At 51.6% G+C, this 22,714-nt stretch overlaps 1 protein-coding gene across 2 annotated transcripts in view; it reads left to right on the plus strand.

Moving 5' to 3' along the window:
- LOC138522069 (antigen peptide transporter 2-like) overlaps positions 1 to 22,714 on the plus strand; it is a 249,280-nt gene that overhangs the window by 109,886 nt on the left and 116,680 nt on the right. For both annotated transcript variants that reach the window (XM_069635307.1, XM_069635308.1), the window contains exon 5: positions 12,462 to 12,667. In XM_069635307.1, the coding sequence (XP_069491408.1) occupies positions 12,462 to 12,667 (206 nt within the window). The remainder of the gene's footprint in view (positions 1 to 12,461; positions 12,668 to 22,714) is intronic.

The raw sequence follows: 22,714 nt of genomic DNA on the forward strand, positions 1-22,714 counted from the left end.
GGCTTCATATTTTTCCTGATCACTTGCTCTAGGGTTCTGGTCCCTGGGAGTCTACCGCCCTGATGGTCCCTAGGGTAAGCACTGTGGCCCCAGATGACATTGTCTTGTCCCTACTACTGCCTTTAAAGTCTTCCCTGGGCCATCCTGGTCCATTGGAACCTTTGCGATCTTAAGCCCTCTAGGGTTCAATAATCCCCCCCCCACCTTCTTGAGAAGTGTGGGTCTGTATCCCCCTCTGGCTCAGCTTTGGTGTCTTAGACTCCCCAATGCTCTTCTGAAAACTCTCTCCTCCAGATGGTATCACCTCCTCCTTCTCCCTCAATACTATCGCCTTCCAATCTCCCCTCCAATTATTCTCCCCTCTGCCTCCAGCTCCTTCTCAAATGCTGCACAACAGATCTGACTGCTTTTTAAAGTGTGGACTCCCTTCCCCTTGGGAGATGCTTATGAGCTGTGGCTCCACCTGAGCTGGGTGGTGTGGGGTGTTCAGATAAATGCACAATGTTTTGAGAGTTGGGTGGACTGGAAGGTAGTGGGCCAGAACTTATATAAGGGCCGGCCAGTCTCTTGGAACTCATAGCTGGCCTGGAGATCTCTCCACCTAGCATCCCTGCCTTTATTGCCCACTTCACCCGGTGTCCCCCAGTTTCCCCAGTATGTGACTAGACTGTGGAAATTCCCCTGGTAAGCATGGGAGTGGTCTGGGGTGTTTCCAATTCCTTTGTCATGGGAGACTTGCCGCTTTGTAACTCCTGCATATGCACCAAATTGGGAGAATAAAATGTTGGATTTCTCTCTCTTACGTACAAAGCAAGTCTGTTTCAATTTGCCTGCAGGCAATCTTGTATCTGGGGGGCTTCCGCAGCATTATGAGCAGGACTCCCAATTAATAATGTTTCCCTCTGCACTGGCATGGAGGAAAGAAATGTGCCTCATTGCTTGTGTGTGTCTTTCAAGTGTTGTAGCTATTGTGTCTGGATGTCAAAGGCTTTATTTTCTATGCTGGGGCTTTGGGTCTGGTTTGGGAGCTTGGATGGTTCTCTAAGTGGCTTTACCTTAAGCGCAGGGGTACCTTTAAGGGTCTTCTTCTCCTCTTTAGGCCCTGGGTAAGCATTGGTGTCTCTTTCAGTCCCTGACACCTGCGGTTGCATTGTACACGCTGGCCAATGCAGACTATGAACGCTTTGTGATGTGCAGTGCCAAACAGAAGGACGATGAGTCGCTGGACACTTTCTATGGATAGCTGCGCTATATGTCCCTGTCGTGTGCCTGGGAGAACCCCCAAACAATGGTCAGGAACCAACTCATACAAGGCTGTGCATCTGGAAAACTGCGCAGGCAAGTGTTGCGGGAATCAGGATTCACGCTACCCCGCATATTGGAGTTCGGCAGATGCCATGAGGTGTCAGAGGTGCGGGCATCGAAAATGGATGTAGCATTAGGTCGAGGGAAGACTGAGGATGTGTGTGCCATGGGCCGAGGTCAAGGAGGAAGAGGGGCAGCAGAAGCGCTAGGCATTGTGAGCAATGCCGCATATTGGAGTTCGGCAGATGCCATGAGGTGTCAGAGGTGCGGGGATCGAAAATGGACGCAGCATTACATCCAGGGACGACTGAGGATGTGTGTGTCATGGGCTGAGGTCAAGGAGGAAGAGGGGACGACAGTGTGTGGTGGCCAGCGTGACTGCGGTGCCAGGGCCCTCGAATCCTGCAGCAAGTGTGAGTATGATCTTCTGCACCCCGCAGAATGCCTGGCGCAGGGGTAGGCTTGGGGACACTGTGGGGCACTCGACCACTATACCCGTATGTGCAGGGCTCTGTTGCCGTTTGTGATGCCGAGGGGGCCGGTAAGGGCAGGATTCTTCAGGCCACAGCGCCCTCTCAATGTCTCACAAGTAGACCAAGGGGATGATAGCATGACTCACGAAGATGAAGAGGAGGAGAACATTTTCTTTATCTCGAGTGTCAGTGCGCTACGAGCCACCAACAGAAGGCAGCCACAGTGCCTCATGAAAGCCAACGAGTCGACGGTACCGGTGCTGGTGGGCACAGGGGTGTCAGTCAATGTAATGGCCATGGTGCACTATGATGCCATGGTGGTGCCGCCCACACTGCAGAAGCCAGGGCGCAGATATTCACTTTTGGCGGTGAGCAGTCCATCCCATTGGCCGGAGCATTTGTGGCAAAGGTTGAGCATGGAGGGTCGTCAATCAAGGTCTGATTCTATGTAACGAGCGTCAGCAGCAACACTCTCCTGAGCTGTGTGGCAGCAGGAGCGCTGGGCATTTTGAGCTCCACCGCATCAGTGCATGTGGAAGATGTACAGGTGCTGTTCGCGAAGTACAGCCAGCTCTTCTAAGGAATAGGCCGTATGGCCAGTGAACCAGTGAGGCTGCATATTGACGAGTCGATACAGCCGATTGCGCTCATGCACTGCAGAGTCCTATTCCATCTGCGGGATCTGGTCGACAAATAACTGGACAATTTAGTGGCGCTGGACATCATTGAGAAGGTGGATGGACTGACTCTGTGGGTGTCTCCAATAGTCATCGCCAGGAAGCCAAAGCAACCTGATTCAGTGAGGATTTCTGTGGACATGCAGCTCACTAACAAGGCCATCAAGTGTGAAAGACATATCACGCCCACGATTGGTGACATCATTGCGGAATTGCAAGGGGCACAATTCTTTTCAAAGCTTGACCTACGGACGGGATACCCTTAAGTGGTGTTGCATCCAGACTCACGGTACATAACCACCTTTACCATGCACCGAGGCCTCTATAGATACAAGTGCCTGAGCTTCATGGCTTCTTCAGCGGTGGAGGTGTTCCAAAACATCATCCGTGGGGACCTGGCGGTTTTGGATGGGGTCCTCAACATCAGTGACGACATCCTGGAGTTTGAAAAGACTGAGGCGGAACACATGGAGAGGCTTGTGAGAACTCTGGAGTGGCTGCAGGCGCTCGGACTGACCTTGCAGAAGGAAAAATGCGAATACCTCAAGAAGAACATTGAGTTTTTTGGGTTCGTGTTCAAGGAGGGAGGCGTGTCACCTGACTCCCGAAAGGTCAAATACATTGTGGAGGGGAGTCCCCCAGAGAATGTGTCTGAAGTCCGAAGCTTCCTGGGTATGGTCACCGACTGTGGCTGGTTTATCCGGAACCTAGCCTCCAGGTCTGAGACCGTGAGAAGTCTCACCAAGAAAGAAGACACGTGGCAGTGGGGTCCGCTGGAGCGGTCCGCATTCGAAGATGTGAAGGGAGCGCTGACGGCGGAGGACACCATGGCATTTTTCGATCTGTCCCTGACATCAGAGATCGTGGTGGATGCCAGCCCTTTTGGTATGGGTGCAGTCCTCACCCAGACGGACGCTAATGGGGAGGTCAGACCGATCGCTTATGCAAGCATGGCACTGTCGGAGACAGAGCATCGCTACTCGCAAATTGAGAGGGAGGCCCTGGCAGTCTTCTGAGGGGGCCAGCATTTTCGCCTATACATACTGGGATGGCCGGTGACGGTGGTAAGTGACCTCCTGCTGCCGATCATGACTGGCTCATCTTCCAAACCTCCAGCCCAGATTGAGAGGTGGATGCTGGCACTCCTGGATTATGGGGTCTTGTTGATGTATCGGCCAGGCAGTAACAACGCTGCAGATTATCTGTCTAGGCACCCCAGAGGCGAGGTTGAAGGATGTGGAAACATCAGTGGGGAGGAAGTAGGCGAACACAGGAGGCTAGTCGTGGAGGCGGCAACCCCACACTCAGTGCCTCTCCAAGAGCTGGAAAAGGCGGCGGCCGAGGACGAGTGCTTGCTAATACTAAAGGCGGAACGTCAGCAAGGGTCATGGATTCCGGTGGTGGCTACGACAAAAGGTATGGTTGAGAGACAGTTGGAGGAGTTTGTGTCGGCCTTCATGTGGTGCCAGGCGACTGCCCCAGCACAGAGAAAGCCCCTTATCGAGACGATGCCCCGAGGAACGAGGCCCTGGGAAAACTTCCATGCAGATTTTGGGTACACAGGCTGGGACACTAATTTTCTAGTGGTGGTGGTTGAGTGGTCACGGTACTCTGAGGTCGAGTTCATTGAATCGGTCTCTTTTGACAAGGTGGCCGTGGCCGTAGAAAAGATCTTTGCCACTCGCGGCCTGCCTCAGACCTGTGTTCAGACAACAGACCGCCGTTCCAAGGGGATAGCATCGCCCAGCTGATGGGAGATTACGGAATGCAGCACGGGAATATTACACCAGTCTGGACCTGTGCCAATGGTGAAGCTGAGAGGTTCATGAGGTCTCTGAACAAGGAGTTTTGCATCGCTCATGGCCAAGGCCACTGCCTGCAGTGGGCGCTGTATCAGTTCCTGAGGGTATATAGAGCCACCCATCAGGCACCCATTGGAGTGGCACCAGCAGGGACAATGTTTCGGCGGTGTCCGAGGGGTCTTATCCCTGAAGTGCGGGAGCGGGAACCGGCCGTAATTGATGATGCTCAGGTGGAGCGTGAAAGGAGACTCCGGACGGAGAGGGAGAACATCAGGAGAGGGCTCTGGCCCCAACAGCTGACTCCAGGGGATGAAGTGCTCCGGAAGAACAGGCATCCACAAGGCAAGCTTTCACTAACTTATGAGCCTGGTCCGATGGACGTTGTGGCGGTGCGTGGCTCGATGGTGACTGCATCTGTTACCCGTAATGCCAGTTTCTTCAAGAAGATGGGTGAGACTAGGCCGGAGACGATCCTGTGGTGAGATACTGGACGACGGCGGTGGCCTGGCCCATCCGCTGAGTCCCCTAGGTCGAGGGCACGCAGGTGAGGTGGGCCTGATCCAGGAAGTGGGCAGGAGGTATCCCCAAAGGGGGAAGCCTGCCTATTTCAATGACTATGTGATGGACCCCTGAACTGGTGGGCCCAGCCCACGGGCAAAACAGTGACTTGTGGACTGGGAGGAAAGCTAATAAAGGGGTCTTTATTTTGTGGGCTGTGTAATTTATTTATTTATGTATTTATTTTTATTTATTTGCATTTATAAAGCGCACAAACAGCCCTGGAGCATCGTGGCGCTGTTACAGAGGGCTTATCTTAACATATGAAACACAGCAGTGGTGACAAAGCATGGAATAAAAGATGTAGAGCTCAAGATACAGAAGGAGAAAGTACTTTTTGCAGTTGGTGGGTTACAGAGAAACAGCATGTGTAGGCAGGTAGATACATTTACAGTAGATGCATTTAGCAGAACAGTAGGGTTTTTAGTGTTCTCCAGCATGGGGTCTGGCATGGATTCACATGCTCATGAATATTCCCCGTCGTCAGGCTGGGAATCCTCGGTAAAGAAAAAATCAGTAATAGTTTTGTTTCTGATCTGTCTTTCTTAGTAGTAACCAATCACTGATATCTGGGTCATACTGCCCCCAGCCAATGACTGCCCTCTCCCTAAAACCCCGCCTCTGGCTGCCATCCTCAGATTTTTACCGCACGCTCAAGTGTTGGGAGTTCTCGTGCTTTAGCTCTCGAGTTTTTGCTGCGTTTTCAGGAGATTTTCTAATTTTTTTGGTTTAATTGAGCCTCAAGCTCCACCGTTTCTACTTCCGATAACAGGGACCCATTTCGGAATTCTTCTACGCCCCTCAAAGGTGAAGTTTTCGTCGAGTTTACGCTTCTTGGAGGATTCCGGAAGATCTGCGGCCTACCTCAACGGACATGGCCCAGGACAAGGGAAGCTCGACGCCCGGATCCAAGCTGTTCAGGTGCTGCCCTGGATGCGGATTACAAAATGTTTTCAAGGAGGACGAGCATTCGCGATGTCTCTACTGCCTTCATGAGGACAAGACGCACGTGGAGAAGGACTGTGCGTTCTGCAAGAACCTTTCGGAACTTCCCAAACAAGATCGTCGTTCCCACCTCGCCGCCTGGCTGGAGAAGGGCACAGCAGGTGAGAAGGTGAAGAAAAAGTCTGAGCGGGCTTCTAAGTCCTGTGAGGGCGCCCCAGCGACAGGGGCCCAACAGAAGGCCAAGCACCGCGAGTCCGCGGGCACCGGGAGCGCCGAAAGGTCAAGCTCTTCGGCTGCCAGGCAGGGCGCGACTTCCCTGGCACGTTCAACCACGAGCCAGCGCTCTGGTTCGGGGAAGAGGAAGTCCGAGAACCCGGGTAAGCTGCTGGAGTGGCCCCGGTCGATCTCGAAGGGGGAGCGAGGCGCTGACCCTCCCCCCAAGGCGAAGGCCCAGGACGCACCTAAGGTGGTGAGGGCTTTGATCCAGCCGGCAAAAGCCTCTATCGAAGTGGTCGCTGCGACCCTAGCGAAGCCGGCTGAGACTACGCCAGTGGAATCGGCCTCTGGGCCCAGAGTATCCCTGCCACCGCGGAGGAAATCCTCTTTCCAGCCCATCGTTAAGACCCCCGTGAAGTCCCCGGCGGAAAAAAAGGGGGGGGGAGGGCGGTGGCCATTACAGACTCGGAATCAGCCTCTGAGGGGGAGCTCGTGGAAACCGAGAAGGGCCTCAACGAGAGGTTCATAGGCCTCAACGAGAGGTTCGAGAAGGTTCGATCCCAGGGGACGGTCCCCGCTGACGTGATCGAAGATAGCGACGATGGCGACGAAGAGGGCCCAGTGAAGCGGCCACCCCATCCGTCGCAGCCATTACCCGAGCCCCAGGATAGCTCGCCAGCCATTTTGTTGGCGATCCAATCCTTATGTACCGAGATAAGGACGAGATTACCACAGACCCCGACGGAAGATCCAGTACCAGGCCCGTCGGGAAACCATCCGAACAAGCGGAGGAGAGTCCACCCCTCTCTGCCCTTCGTGCCCGCGAGGCCTGTGGACCCCTCAACCCCCTCGCCGGACCCTAGAGAGGATACAGCGATGAATACAGCGACAGGGACGGACGACGACGGCGGCGATGACACAGCGGACATCCCGTCATCACCCCCCCCCCCTCTCGGGCTTCTCCAGCCGACGAAATTGGCTCCTTTCACGCCATGATAACCAGGGCATCCGAGCTCTTTCAGCTCTGCCCTGAAGAACAAAAAAAGGAAGGGTTTCTTTACCAACGACGAGAGGCCAAGAGGAAGACGGTCCTCACAGTGACTTTGCTCGACGACATCTGGGACGAGGGGCTTGCTGTCCTCAAAAACCCTTCCATGACACCCGCCAAGAGGGACAGGTACGAGAAGAAGTACCAAGTCCCCGATGCCGCCCCCTTGTGCCTCAGGGCCCAGCCCACGCCGGACTCTGTCGTCTCGGCATCGGCTAAGAAGAAAGCAGCGGGTGCGGCGGCTTCAACTTCCACTTCCCCGCCGGACAGCGAGGGCAAGAAGTTGGACTCCATGGGACGACGAGTCATCTCGTCGGCGGCGACGACGATTAAGGCAGCCAGTGCCTTAGCGATCGTGGCCTGCTACGACAGGGAGCTCTGGTTCTTTCTATCTGACGACAAGAGGGCGGAGGCCCTACAAATTCTGCAGGAAGGCGAGGTGGCATCGGATCACACCATAACGGTGGCAACGGACATTGCCGATACCGGATTTCGCCAATTGGGCAACAGAGTTTGCCTCCGACGACGAGGATGGCTCAAGGCGACAGACTTTCTCCAGGACGTCCAGACCAGAGTGTTGGATATGCCGTTCGACGGCAACAACCTTTTTGGTAAGGCGGTGGATGAGTCTCTCCAGGCCATCAAGACCGACTCGGAGACGGCCTGGGCCCTAGGGGTACTTCAACAACGACGGCCCTTTCGGAGCTCCGGAGGCAGACAGGGTGCCTCCAAAGGATCTAGCGGTGGCTCTTCCACTTACCGCCAGGCCGCCCGCTCCTCTTCCCAGAAGGCCTACAGAGGTCACGGCAAGCAAGGGGGATCCCGCCGTCGTCGCCGAGGAGGCCAAGGCGGCAAGGCCGACTCCAAGCAAGACTGACCCGGCCGTGTCGTTGGGCCCCCACCGAAGCACCCCGGTGGGAGGCCGGCTGACGAAGTTCGTCAGCGTGTGGGAGTCCATCTCCACCGACCGTCGGGTGCTGGACACTCTGGCCAACGGGCACTCGCTGGAATTCCAAAAGAAGTGCCCTCACATTCCTCCTGTGGCCAGGAAGGAGAATCACATCCCTCAACTGCTGTTGCAGGTAAGGGCGATGCTCAAGAAAGGTGCCATCGAGCTCGTCCCCAGGAGGCTCCTGGGCTCCGGAGTGTACTCAAGGTACTTCCTCATCAGAAAGAAGACAGGCGGTTGGCGCCCCATCCTGGACCTGCGTCGGTTAAACAAATACATCAAGGTGCAGAAATTCAGGATGGTCACCCTCCAGCACGTGGTGGGACAGCTGGAGGAGGGCGACTTCCTATCGTCGTTGGACCTGGAGGATGCTTACTTCCACACCCCCATTCTAAAAGGGCACAGGAAGTTTCTCAGGTTCGTGGTTCAGGGACGCCACTACCAATTCAGAGCCCTACCCTTCGGATTAAAGTCGGCACCCAGGGTATTCACCAAGTGCCTGGCACTAGTGCCGGCGCGGCTGCGCCAGCAGGGGATTCACGTCTACCCCTACCTGGACGACTGGCTAATCCGGGCAAGGACAAGAGAACTCGCCGTCGAACACACAGCGAGGACCGTCCGGCTGCTCACGGAACTGGGGTTCTCCATCAACTACCCCAAATCCCACCTGGTTCCGTCGCAAGTAGCACTGTTTCTGGGACCGAAGCTCGATACAGTGGGGCAATTGGCTTCCCCGTCAGAGGAGAGGACGAAGACCATCCTGGGCAAGGTGCGGCGCCTGCTAGCCACGGACGTGGCCAGGGTGAGGTACATCAAGTCCCTCCTCGGGATGATGTCCTCATGCATCTATCTGGTACCCCTTTGCAGACTTTGGATGCGTCCGCTACAGGAGTTCCTCGACGCCCGCTGGTTTCAGGCGACGGGCTGCTTCGAGGACAGGATCCCTCTCGACGAGGAGTTCCGTCAGGCGATCCTATGGTGGGGTACCCGTGCTCACCTCACTACAGGCACGGACTTTCAAACCCCGGCGTTCAGGAGACGATGACGACGGACGCATCCCTGGAGGGTTGGGGGGCCCACACCGGAGATCTCCACGCAAGAGTCCTTTGGCTTCCGGAGGAGAGGTCTCTCCACATCAACATTCTGGAGCTCCGAGCAGTGTTCTGGGCGCTCAAGTCGTTCCTTCCGTCCCTCAAGGACAAAGTGGTGAGGATCTTCACTGACAACACCACCACGATGTTCTACATACGGAAGCAGGGGGGCACCAGATCCCCAGCCCTATCCAAGGAGGCCCAGGATCTGTGGCACTGGGCCGTCGCCCAGGGGATGTTTCTGGTTCCCTTCCTCTTGGTAGGAATAAAAAACACCATCGCCGACTCACTCAGCAGGGAGCTGCACTCGTGCCACGAGTGGGAACTACGTCAGGACCAGGTGGATCGGCTCTTTCGACGATGGGGCAAACCCCGGATCGACCTTTTCGCGACGGCGACGAACTCCAAGTGCCAGAGGTTCGCCAGCAGGTTCCCGCAGCCGGGGAGCATGGGCGAGGCTTTCTCATTCCCCTGGGACGGCTTGTTTCTATACGCGTTCCCTCCGTTGCCGTTGCTGCTCCGCCTCATCAACCAGCTCAAGAAGTCCAGGTGCAGAATGATCCTCGTCGCACCGGCGTGGCCGAGGCAGATCTGGTTCCCGGACCGTCTGGATTTGTCAACGTCCCCACCAGTCAAGCTGCTGGCGGACGCAGATCTTCTCTCCAGAGAAGGAGGCGCCATTCTCCATCACGACCCACAGCCGCTGAACTTGCAGGCCTGGCTCCTGCAGCACTAGAGTTTGGAGGGTACAATATCCCGGCTGACTGCAGAGAGGTTCTTGCAAAAGTCAAGGCGTCCTCAACTCTTAAGTGTTATGGTCATAAGTGGAAGAGGTTCTCTGTCTGATGCCGTGCACAGAAGATTAACCCTCTGCGGATTACGGCCCCTCAAGTACTGCCGTACCTACTGTCGCTGGCCAAAGCTGGTCTGACTCACACCTCCATCAAAATACATCTGGCTGCCATCTCCCAATATACCAGGACTACGGGACGGGCGTCCTTGTGGTCTAATCACCTGGTGAAGGAATTTATGAAGGGACTATTCCGATCGTTCCCGCTGGTGAAGGCTCCTGCCCCGACGTGGGAGCTTAATGTGGTGCTGATCAGGCTCATGGGGGGGCCCCATTCGAGCCTATGCATTCGGCGCCTATGAAGTTCCTGTCATGGGAGACAGCGTTCCTTGTGGGCATCACCTCCGCACGACGAGTGGGAGAGATCCAGGCCCTATCTTGCAAGCCTCCATACTTGACTTTTCATGACACGAGGGTGGTGCTGAGGATGCACCCCTCCTTCATGCCCAAGGTGCCGTCGCACTTCCACCTCAACGAGCCCTTGGTGTTACCAGTTTTCTTCCCGTCGCCTTCGACGCCGGCCGAGAGGACTTTGCACTCGCTGGATGTATCTAGAGCGCTGAAGTTCTACGTGGACCGCACAAAGATTTTTTGGAAGACGTCACAACTGTTTGTGAACTTTGGGTCTGTGAATCAAGGGAAGGATCTCTCGAAGATTTCCATTTCCAGATGGCTCTCCGGCTGCATCATGCACTGTCACCGGTTGGCAAACCTACCGCTGCCTGGCCACCCGAGAGCCCATTCGACCAGAGCGATCACTGCTACCACGGCGTTCCTGTCTGGTGTGCCCCTGCTGGACATCTGCAGGGCTGCTATGTGGAGGTCGACGCACACCTTCACAAGATTCTACTGCGTCGATCGGGACTCCAGGGAGGAGTCCAGGGTCGGCCAAGCAGTGCTGCGCAACCTATTTGCCTAAGGTGAGCCTGAGGAGGAGGTAAGAATTGCTTAATGTTGAGTTTTGGATGTAATGCTTAATGTTGAGCCTGTTGCCACCTCCCGTGGTTGTGCATGTGTATACTGCTGTGTATTCTTTTATTCATGAGCATGTGAATCCATGTCAGACCCCATGCTGGAGAAGGAACAAGTTACTTACCTGTAACTGTTATTCTCCAGCATGGGTCTGGCATGGATTCACATGCAAACCCTCCCACCTACCCCTCTGCGGCTCTTCACTTGGTCATACTGCCACTTTGCGTGCTACCAAATCTGAGGATGGCTGCCAGAGTCGGGGCTTAGGGAGAGGGCAGTCATTGGCTGGGGGCAATATGACCCCCCAGAGATCAGTGATTGGTTACTACTAGGAAAGACAGATCAGAAACGAAACTGATACTGATTTTTTCTTTACCGAGGATTCCCGGCCTGACTACTGGGAATATTCATGAGCATGTGAATCCATGCCAGACTCATGCTGGAGAACAACAGTTACAGGTAAGTAAATTGTTCCTTTTGCGGAAGGTGGAGTAGGATCTTTCATTTCTTAGTGTGGTGGGCAGGGCATTCCAGTTTTTGGGGGCGAGGTGCTGAGTGATGCCTCTCCACCGCGTGTGCCACACACAACATTCCTGTCTCTGCCTCGTGCCTTAGTGTGGGTAATCAGTTGAGGTGGTTTAAGGATCCCTGTAGACCTCCTTCTGAGTGCAGCATCCACTAGCTCGGGGCAGCCCCTTAGACCACACCACTGTTGGTCTCTAAGTTTAGGCACTCTCGCTCTCCTCCATGAATTCATACTCAGGATCTGCAGTCTCTCTCTCTCTCTCTCTCTCTTTCTTTCTTTCTTTCTCTCTCTCTCGCTCTGTACTGCTTTCTTTCTAACTCTCTGTCTCTCTGCCGCTCTCTCTTCCTCTCTCTTTCTGCCTCTCTCTCTTCTTCTCTCTGTCTCTCCTGCAATTTTCCATACTTTGGAGTAGCAACAAAGATGGCTGACTCATTTGATGTAACATGATTGTATGTTTGATATCTTTTTAAAGAGGTTCACTGTCTTTATTCAAAATAAATGTGCTCGCTTGTCTCCATGGGCTGTTAATTGTGAAATGTTTACACTCTACGATGTGGCTGCATGGACACTTCTCACAATATATATAAACACAGTGTATTATGGGAAAGCAAGATGGCAGCCTCCGTACCCTTCTCATACAGTAGACAAAGGGCCGGGGGTTTGTATGAAAAGAGGTGACTGTTAAAGAACAAACTGACAGGAGCAGGTTATAAGGGGTTTAAGAAGGTTTCTTCATGTCTTTGCTCCCCTTATGGTGTGTGTGTAGATGCGTGTGTGCGTATATCAAAATAGTGGACGCATTTAGTCTTTAGGAAATGTATGCCTTCTCCTTACTTTTGGGGGATTGTCACCCCAGCCCTCAGCAACATGTGCGGTTCAGTTTTAGAGAATCCTCGGGGCTGAGCAAATGAGCACCAGACCGCAACATAGCTAAACAATTGCATATCCAAACAAGGTTTTGCCTCCTGGTGTGGATATGGGGGGAAGGAAAGGCATTGTTGTGAGTTTGTTTTGAGTGCTGACTCACTTTCCTTGATGGCCCTGTACAGGGGAGATCACCTCGCGACTCTCCACGGACACCGCCAGCATGAGTCGATCCATCGCCGCTAATGTGAACATTTTCCTGCGCAGTGTGGTGAAGGCGATCGCAACATACGTCTTCATGCTCAACATCTCCTGGCAGCTGACATTGATAACTTCCCTGGACTTGCTGATAACGGCACTGGTGCAGACTGGGTACAACCACTTCTCTGAGGTACTGCGTGCATTCTACTGGCTGGGTTTTCCTCCATGGGTCTTGGGGACTTCCCCTGACCCACACAATCTAACACACTGCTCTGGGGTACTGCGTGCATCCCACTAGCTGGGTGCTCCTCCATGTGTCCTGGGGACCTCCCCTGACCCACACAATCTAACGCACTACTCTGGGGTACTGCGTGCATCCCACTAGCTGGGTGCTCCTCCATGTGTCCTGGGGATCTCCCCTGAGACACACAATCTTCCACACTACCGAGGAAATGTGCACATGCCACTAGCTTTCTCTTCCACCATGTGTCCAGGTTATGGGGATCTCCCCTGACCCACACAATCTTCCAAACTACCCTGAATGACTGCACACATTCCACTAGCTGGGTCTTACTCCATGAGTCATGAGGACATCCCCTGACCCACACAATCTAATGCACTACTCTGGGGTACTGGATACATCCCACTAGCCTGGTCTTCCTCCATGAGTCATGAGGACATCCCCTGCCGATGCAATCTTCCACACTACCCTGCAGTAGTACACACATCACACTAGCTGGGTCTTCCTCCATGAGTAATGAGGATATCACCAGACCCACACAATCTTCCACAAAACCCTGCAGTAGTACACACATTCCACTTGCTGGGTCTTCCTCCGTGAGTCATGAGGATATCCCCTGCCCCACATAATGGTCCACACTACCCTGCTGTAGTACACACATCCCACTAGCTTGGTCTTCCATGAGTCATGAGGACATCCCCTGATCCACACAATGTTCCACACTACCCTGTGGTAGTACACACATCCCACTAGCTGGGTCTTCCTTCATGTGTCATGAGGACATCCCCTGACCCACACAATCTAACACACTTCTCTAAGGTACTGTGTGCATCACACTAGCTGGGTCTTCCTCCAGGGGTCATGAGGATATCTCCAGACCCACACAATCTTCCACACTACCCTGCTGTAGTACACACATCCCACTAGCTTGTTCTTCCTCCGTGAGTCATGAGGATATCTCCAGACCCACACAATCTTCCACACTACCCTGCAGTAGTACACACATTCCACTTGCTGGGTCTTCCTCCTTGAGTCATGAGCACATCCCCTGATCCACACAATCTTCCACACTGCCCTGAGATAGTACACCCGTCATACTAGCTGGGTCTTCCTACATGGGTCATGAGCACATCCCCTGCCCCACATCATTTTCCACACTACCCTGTGGTATTACACACATCCGACTAGCCTGGTCTTCCTCCATGAGTCACAAAGGCCATCCCCATACCCACACAATCTTCCACAATACCCTGCGGTAGTACACATATCCCACTATCTTGGTCTTCCTCCATGAGTCATGAGGATATCTCCAGACCCACACAATCTTCCACACTACCCTGCTGTAGTACACGCATCCCACCTGCTTGATCTTCCTCCATGAGTCATGACGATATCTCCAGACCCACACAATCTGCCACAAAACCCTGCGGTAGTAAACACATCCCACTAGCTTGGTCTTCCTCCATGAGTCATGAGGACATCCCCTGCCCCACACAATCTTCCACACTGCCCTGCGGTAGTACACACATCCCACTAGTTTGGTCTTTTATGAGTCATGTGGACATCCCCTGATCCGCACAATCTGCCACACTACCCTACGGTAGTACACACATTCCAATAGCTGCGTCCTCCATGGGTCAAGAGGACATCCCCTGATCCACACAATGTTCCACACTACCCTTCGGTAGTACACACTTCCCACTAGCTGGGTCTTCATGTGTCATGAGGACATCCCCTGACCCACACAATCTAACACACTACCCTGCTGTAGTACACATATCCCACTAGCTGGGTCTTCCTTCATGTGTCATGAGGACATCCCCTGACCCACACAATCTAACACACTTCTCTAAGGTACTGTGTGCATTCCACTGGTTGGGTTTTCCTCCACGGGTCATGAGGACATCCCCTGCCCCACACAATCTTCCACACTACCCTGCTGTAGTACACATATCCCACTAGCTGGGTCTTACTCCAAGAGTCATGATGATATCCCCTGCCCCACATAATCTTCCACACTACCCTGCTGCATTTCACGCATCCCACTAGCTGGGTTTTCCTCCATGAGTCATGAGGATATCCCCTGCCGCACACATTCTTCCACACTACCCTGCGGTAGTACACACATCACACGAGCTTGGTCTTCCTACATGAGTCATGACCGCATTTCCTGATCCTCTCAAACTTCCACACTACCCTTTGGTAGTACATACATCCCTCTAGCCTGGTCTTCCTCCATGAGTCCCGAGGACATCCCCAGACCCACACAATCTTCCACACTACCCTATGGTAGTACGCATATCCCACTAGCTTGATCTTCCTCCATGAGTCATGAGGATATGTCCAGACCCACACAATTTTCCACACTACCCTGCGGTACTGCCCACATCCCACTAGCTTGGTCTTGCTCCATGAGTCATGAGGATATCTCCAGACCCTCACAATCTTCCACACTACCCTGCTGTAGTCCACACATCCCACTAGCTTGTTCTTCCTCCATAAATCATGAGGACATCCCCTGCTCCACACAATCCTCCACACTACCATGCTGTAGTACACATATCCCACTAGCTGGGTCTTACTCCATGAGTCATGAGGATATCTCCAGACCCACACAATCTTCCCCACTACCCTGCATTAGTACACACATCACTCAAGCTTGGTCTTGCTCCATGAGGCATGAGGCTATCTCCAGACCCACACAATCTTCCACAATACCCTGCGGTAGCACACACATCACACTAGCTTTGTTTCCATCCATGTGTCGTTGTCTTGGTGACATCCTCTCGCACATGATTTTCCTCACATCTAGTAAACGCCCCAAATTCATGTAACAATTTTACATTATAAAAGCAAAATGTAAGACAAAATTGTAAAACAAATGAATAGATGATTCTAATATCACATATTCCATAAAGTGCATTTCTGTTAAGAACAAACATGACATTCATATTTGTACAATCAATAAATACATGTTTCAAATCAATTATATTTGCAATTTAAAACAAATGCTATACAGTTAGAATATATGAGATCCATACAGAAGACAAGTTCTTATTGACTGTCTTTCTTCGATGACTCCATGCGCGCCATACAATGTATAATTTCAGGTAATTAGCCGAGCTTCTACAATGTTTGTAAGAATCTGCCAATTTTCTGATAGCAACTTTACAACTTTACTAATAATCGGAAATAAATATTTGGATCTAATGAGCAAACAACTGAACATAAAATGAATGGGAGATTACATTTCTCGTAATTCACAAAAGCTGAGTATTTGATGGTTTTCACTCTTTTCCCACTTCCCAAATATGGAAAAAAACAGGCAACAACTGTAGGGTGAAGATAAAAGGTCAACATATTGCTCATGGCCAGACCATATTTTAATTGCTACATAATCCATTGCAAGATGTTTTGATAAAATTCAATTTATAGGCTGTTACAGAATTCTCAAAATTTGCTTTTTACCAATACTTTACCCTCCTTGTTCACCAGTTTCCGAATGGTTAACGGAGGTTTTATTAACAAAATCCCTGAACTAGCCCTGTTTCTAGGATGGGGTTTCCTATCTAGGAAAGACAATAGCAACGGTCTGATCGCATCGCGAAATCCAATCTGCCCATCAGAGAACTACCAAGCCAACTTCTCCCATCAGGCGAACTACTCTCACTTAAACTCTCGCTCCATAACACTGCCTCACTTACCTTCCACCTCATATACAGACCCCAGACCCTCTCCAATGCTTCGATGAGGATATAGCCCTCCTCCTATCCAATAATACCAAGACTACCTCAAGAATCATCATTCTAGGTGACTTCAATTTAGGCCTCAATGACAGCTTTGGCATCAATGCCTCTGCCATACACAACACAATTGCTTCTCTAGGATTCACCAAGTGCATTGATCTTGCCACCCACAACAAAGGCCTAACCCTAGACTGGCTTGCTGACCTGAATGGGTCGACTTGTATCGCAGCTAACTCTCCTTGCCCTTGGTCTGACCATAACGTCATTACCTTCACCACCCGGCTCAAAACCCGCTCAAAACCGCTCCTCAACTTGCCCAGCATCACTTACGAGAAACACACGCAATATTAACTGCACCAACATGCTCCCCTTGTTGCGACCAATTACAAATTACACCCACTCAACTGCCAACCCAGCCTACATGGTAGAGCTTTACAATGCCACGCTCCTACAGGCTCTCGACAAAATAGCACCACTGAGACTTTGCAAACCCAAACCAGCAGCCCATCTCAACTCCTGGTATACACCCAGCCTCAAACACTTAAGATGCATCAAACAAGCCGCTGAGTCCTCATGGGAAATCTCACCTACTAAAGCCAGTAGAGAACTCTTCCTCACCTCTGCTAAAAAAATACAAGCAAACTGTACTCCAGGTGAAAGGCCTAACGTACAACGAGCGAATCGCTAACACCAGAGTTCACCAAGATCATCTCCAGCCTTAAACCTTCCGGATGCCAAGGCGACATCTGCCCCGCTCCGTTCATCAAAGACTGTATCACCAAGCTCGCTCCATTTATCACCTCCCTCATCAACAATTCCGTCACACATGGCACCATGCCTTATAATCTAAAAGATGCTTGGGTCCTCCCACTCTTAAAAAAATCCATCGCTTGACCCGAACATCCCGACTAACTACCGTCCCAACACCACGTCCCCTTCCTCCTGAAAATCCTTGACCGAGCCGCCTACCTTCAAATACAAGAACACCTCAAAACAAACAACCTCCTGGGCCTACCCCAATCGGGTTTCCGACCTAGGCATGGCACAGAAACTGCGCTCTCGTCCTCAAAAACCAAATGGACGCCATCATTGACAATGGAAACCTACCTATCTTACTTCTCCTTAACCTCTCGGCGGCCTTTGACTTAGTGAACCACACAATCCTGTGCCGTCACTTATCTAGCGCAGCCCATTTCTCCTCAAAAGCCATAACATGAATAGAATCATTCCTCTCAGAATGAACGAGAGTCTTCTCCAACACAGCAAATGCCACTCCTGCCCCAGTTCTCTGTGGTGTACCCCAAGGATCCTGCGTGTCATCTACACTATATAATATCTTCACTAAGCCCCTGTTCAACCACCTAGATGAACTTGGAGAGTCTTACACTAACTATGCGGATGACATGCAGATCTTACTGCATATCACAGGCAACTACGAAAAGGATTCTACCACACTCAACAACATTTATCAGATCATCCAAACTGGATGTCTATACATGAATTATGTCTAAACGATGACAAAACCGAGCTGCTACTGGTAGGCACCAAAACATGCCTAAAAAAACTCGACCCAAAATACGAAATCTTCACAATAGACGGTAAAACCATCACCATCCTGAAAGAGGTAAAAACCTTGGGAGTGTACCTCGACTCATCACTTTCCCTCTCAAGTCAACACAACTATTTCATCGTCAGCAAACACTGCTAAGCTCATTAAGGCATGCAGACCTTACCAGACAGTTTCATGACCCTCGCCAGAGCCCTCCTCCTGTCCAAACTCGACTACTTTAACATTCTCGCTGGAGCCTCCATCAGTAACATCAAAACACTTCAGGTCACACAAAACAACACCCCACAAGCAGCCTTAAATATCCCCAAGAGAGAGCCCATCTCCGAAACGAGACGCAAAGTACTCTGGCTACCGGTCCAGGACAGGATTAGGTACAAAACGATGTTGATCACTCGCAAATACTTGGCCAACACGGCTCCAAAATACCTCTCTAACATACTTGCATCATCCCAAACGATCATACCTACTCGCGTCTCCACTGCCCATCTCCTCACCGTGCCAAAATTCAAGAGAGATAAGGCCGGGGGGCCGCAACTTCCCTGCCGTGGCTACCAAAGAATGGAGTGCCCTCCCGTTAGCCATCAGATCCGATCCCTCCCACGTATCCGTCCACAGAAAACTCAATGGGGGTCATTCCGAGGTTGGAGGTACAAACACTTTCACACATTACGAAAGACAACAGACTAACTCCAGAACCGTTTACCTGAAATGTCCCAACACAAGGGTCAGGCAATTGACCAGAATCACACACACCTGACGGCCCTTTCCCTTCCCCACAGGGATAAAACGTGGAGCACAAGAGTACACTATATGAGCAAGGCAGACCACATGACACGACAGCTATCCAAGCATGGCAGTTCAAGAGGAGGAAAAAGGTGGTGAAAATCGAAAGGGTGACCAGGAGAGAAGCGTCCTCGCCCTTTCCGACCCAGACCCGCAAAGCCTCAGTGGGAGGAATCGTAAGACCATGAACAATAGCCAGTGTGTGTTGCAGCAGATGTCAACGGTACACAGAGTATGCCTACGCTGATGAGCAGAACAGAGACACACCTGCTACCGTGGTACCATCCTTGACTCCAGATACAACAAAAGCCAAGCGGTTCATCACAGCCGGTGAGTCGAGGGGAGAACCGATACGAAACCAAACTGGGTGAACGAAAGTTGCAAAGTGGCAAATTGAGGACAGTTCAAAGAACTGTTAACATTAAAGGAAATCTAGCTGCAGAGGGGTCCGGCATCACGTGGGTGCTCACTCGAGAGACTCTGGCTGATCCCGCATTTGTTGAAACTACTGAAACCACAAGGCCTTAGGAGAGCCGCAAGGAAAAGGTGAAAGTGGTCATACAGGGGTCTAGCAAAAACCCCTGTACAGTTGAAAGTCTGTGACCTGCACGTGATTGGAAAGCTAAGGGAAATGAATCCCGTATAGTGAGTTCAAGAGAAAGAACTGTATGATTGGCAAAGAATTGGCAAGAGTGAATCCGATGGAGGGATGCCAATAGAAAGGGGCCTGAAGTTCCAATGAACAGTGTGTTGACAAGAGTAAACCCAACAGACGGATGTCCACAGTGAACTGTTTAAAATGAAATTAAGACTTGTGAGTGCGAAAGGGGACATTGTTTTGGACACCAAGCCATAGTGAACTCGACAGAAGGAGGCTAACATTCAAGAAGGGTGTGAGCCTGGAGGAGGGAGATCCCAGGGTGAAAAGCAGTCAACCAAAGAGTGTGAATAAGAAAGGAGAAAGCGTGTGAATGAGAGCCGTAGTGAACCCGACAGAGGGAGGCTGCTATTCCAGAGGGGTCTGAGCCCAGAAGAGGGGGATACAGGGGTGAAACGTCATCACCCACCGACACGTGAATGCAACCAAGAAATCCTTTGAATACAAGCCAGAGTGAACCAGATGGAGGCAGACTGATATTCAAGAGGGGCCTGAGCCCGGAAGAGGGGGACCCAGGGGTGAAAAGGCATCACCCAACATACATACAGAAAGGAACTTTTTGTTTGTTATTTTGAACTAATCAGGTCCTTGGGGGCAAGGGACATATTGTAGAAAAGAGACTTACCCATCGAAGGTCCTGATACCGGGGAACGGAACTGCAGTCTCATGCTGAGAAAGCTTGCGCGTGTGTGCTCTGCTCAGGAGTCTCGCCTTGTCCTGTGCTCAAAATGTGGGGAAGGGAGACCCCCGGCTACTACATCCTGACTTACCATTTGTGAACACTTCTTTATTTCTTGTGAACCTTATCCCACACTCTTTTTTTGTATTTAGTTGTAAGGATTACCAATAGTTTTTTTTAGTATAAGCCCTTTTATTTGGCCAGACACCAATAGGACTGCCCTATTATTTGATGGTTGTAGCTTGCTCCCATCTTAGATTTAGGTTTTAGATTAGGCGTTTTTTCAATCTATTTATACAGTTTAATAAACACCCTTGAACTGTGCTCACGTGCATGTCTTTACCTTTGCCACCATGAGTTCCTTACAGTACCCAGGAAGTGGGCTGGGAGTATCTGGTCACAATCCACACTACTTGTGCCAGAAGAGCCAAACGGACCCAAGGACTATCCAGAATCACGCTGAAGAAGGTTGGTACCCTGAGCCTGCTGTTGTCCGGGCAGATCCCTGCTTTGCACTCAATCTCCGAAGACCTGTGAAGGTGCTTTAACCCCTTGGAGTGGTGGCACCATTCACTCTCGATGCCTCCTGGTTGCCCTGCAAAAGAGCTTGTTCAGAAGTGTCCATGGGCCATCCAGTGGACTGTGCAGCTCGAACCTTGACACATGTGCAGGAGCGTTGTCTCATCGAGTTTTCCCATAGGCCTTTGGAGAATCCTAGCTTGCACTGCAAAGCACCTTCTTGCCAAATTTCCCAGCTGCTTTGGGCCGTGAGAGAGAAGCGTGCGTCAGATCGTGAGAGTTGGGTTCCCCTGCGTCACTGTGCGACACTGATGGTCGCTCAAGGCGGTTTCCCCGTGTTCCTTCTTGTGCCCGGAGACCAGCTGCATCAGTGTTTTCTTTGTTCTTCAACCGAAACGAGAGATACAGCTCCTGGTGCAAACTGCACCCACATCTGCACACGCAGCGCCTGTGCACTTTGAAGCCTAATCAAGGGGGAGAAATCCTACCTCAGGCGACCCTCTCCAGACTTGCCAAGTTTGGACCCGGACTAAGCTAAGGGCGGGGAGTACTGAAACCACTTACCGGTGGCCCCTTGTACGTTCACTGTATTTTACATACAGAGGATCCCTTGTGGTCCTCTCATTGGCTTAGGTAGCCTCCGCTTCCAAAAGTCCTTGGAAAGTTGGGAATAGCTTTGTTCATCGGAGCATATCCTACCCCGACTTTTGGAACCTGTTTTCACCCTTCACAATCCTGCCCCTAACTTTGCCAGCTCCTTAGAAGCTGTACTTTGTGACTTTATGCACGACCAAGCACTTTTACGCACACATCGAACATTGAGCACAAGGCTCCATACATCGTAGGGCTGCACTTATTAAGTTAGGGTTATCCATCTCTGAAGATTGCTGATGCTATAAAGTTTGCCTGCCCTTTTCCCTTACAGGTTTTGGCGGGAATCTGCACTTTACCACATTGACATCAGTGACTGTATACATTTTACAAAGTGTGTTTGAGTGGTGATTTTACTGTGCATTTCATTATTCACTTGTGTTTATTCTTGGGCCTAATACATTGTATATTTTCGTATGCTACTGTCTAAGGGCAATTCTTGGTGTCTTACTGTGTGTGCTGTGAGGAACCTGAGGGCGTCCTCACTTCCTTTTCCCCCGACATCCCCTGCTCAGGTGGCCATCGCTTTTGGATCCTGACCCTGGGGGTGGATATGCGAGGGAGGATTTATAGGTTACTGTCAACCCTACCCCTTCCCTTCATTTCAAAATGACCCTTGGAAATGCCATTATTATACTGTGAGGAGGAAGATCAACTGGGAGGACACTTCCTTACTTAGGCAGGTTAAATACACATCAACCTCCTCTTGTCAATGCAGAGAAATATCGGAATCCTGCCCTCCCCTTGCCTTCGTAGGGTATTGTCAGTCTTTACTTCTTTTAATACACCAAATGTCCTGCAGCTATATCACTCTAAGACTGGGACGAGGTGGAGGCACCTGGGAGTTATGCACACTTCCATTCATTCACATCACTTTGGTACTGAGACGAGGAAGATGACTGTGGAGGAGTACCATTGCAATAGTCAGGCTTTTCCTGCAAATTGGCTAAATTATGGTAGGGCAAATAAGGTAAAGGACTTGCACCTGCAACCATTTAATAGGCTTCAGGTGCATAAAAGGAGAGACTGCCTGAGAAACAAAGAGAGAAATCCACCTGGAGAGACTGACGCGGCTGGCAAACGTGGTGCAGGCTGGAGAGGGGCCGGCGAGAAGGACGCTGTGTGCTGCAGAAGGGTAAGAGATGCCAGGGCCTGAGCGGGCCGTGAGAGGGTCGAGACACCAGCAGTTCCCCTTGCCGTGTGTCCACAGACAGAGCTGTGGGACACAGATCTCCCGAACGCCGCTGCAGCAAGGTTTGAGGAAGGCGAGCGCTGCTCGCTGGGGCTCCCAGAAGTATAAGTGGAGCAAAGGGAAGCCGGAGAAGAGAAACCAGGTGCCGGGGGAGCAGCCGCATAACAGTGAGTGTAAAAAAGGGAACACTCAGACGGG

This window comes from Ambystoma mexicanum, chromosome 13 (assembly GCF_040938575.1).
Source record: "Ambystoma mexicanum isolate Mex_15411 chromosome 13, UKY_AmexF1_1, whole genome shotgun sequence".
Classification (NCBI taxonomy): domain Eukaryota; kingdom Metazoa; phylum Chordata; class Amphibia; order Caudata; family Ambystomatidae; genus Ambystoma; species Ambystoma mexicanum.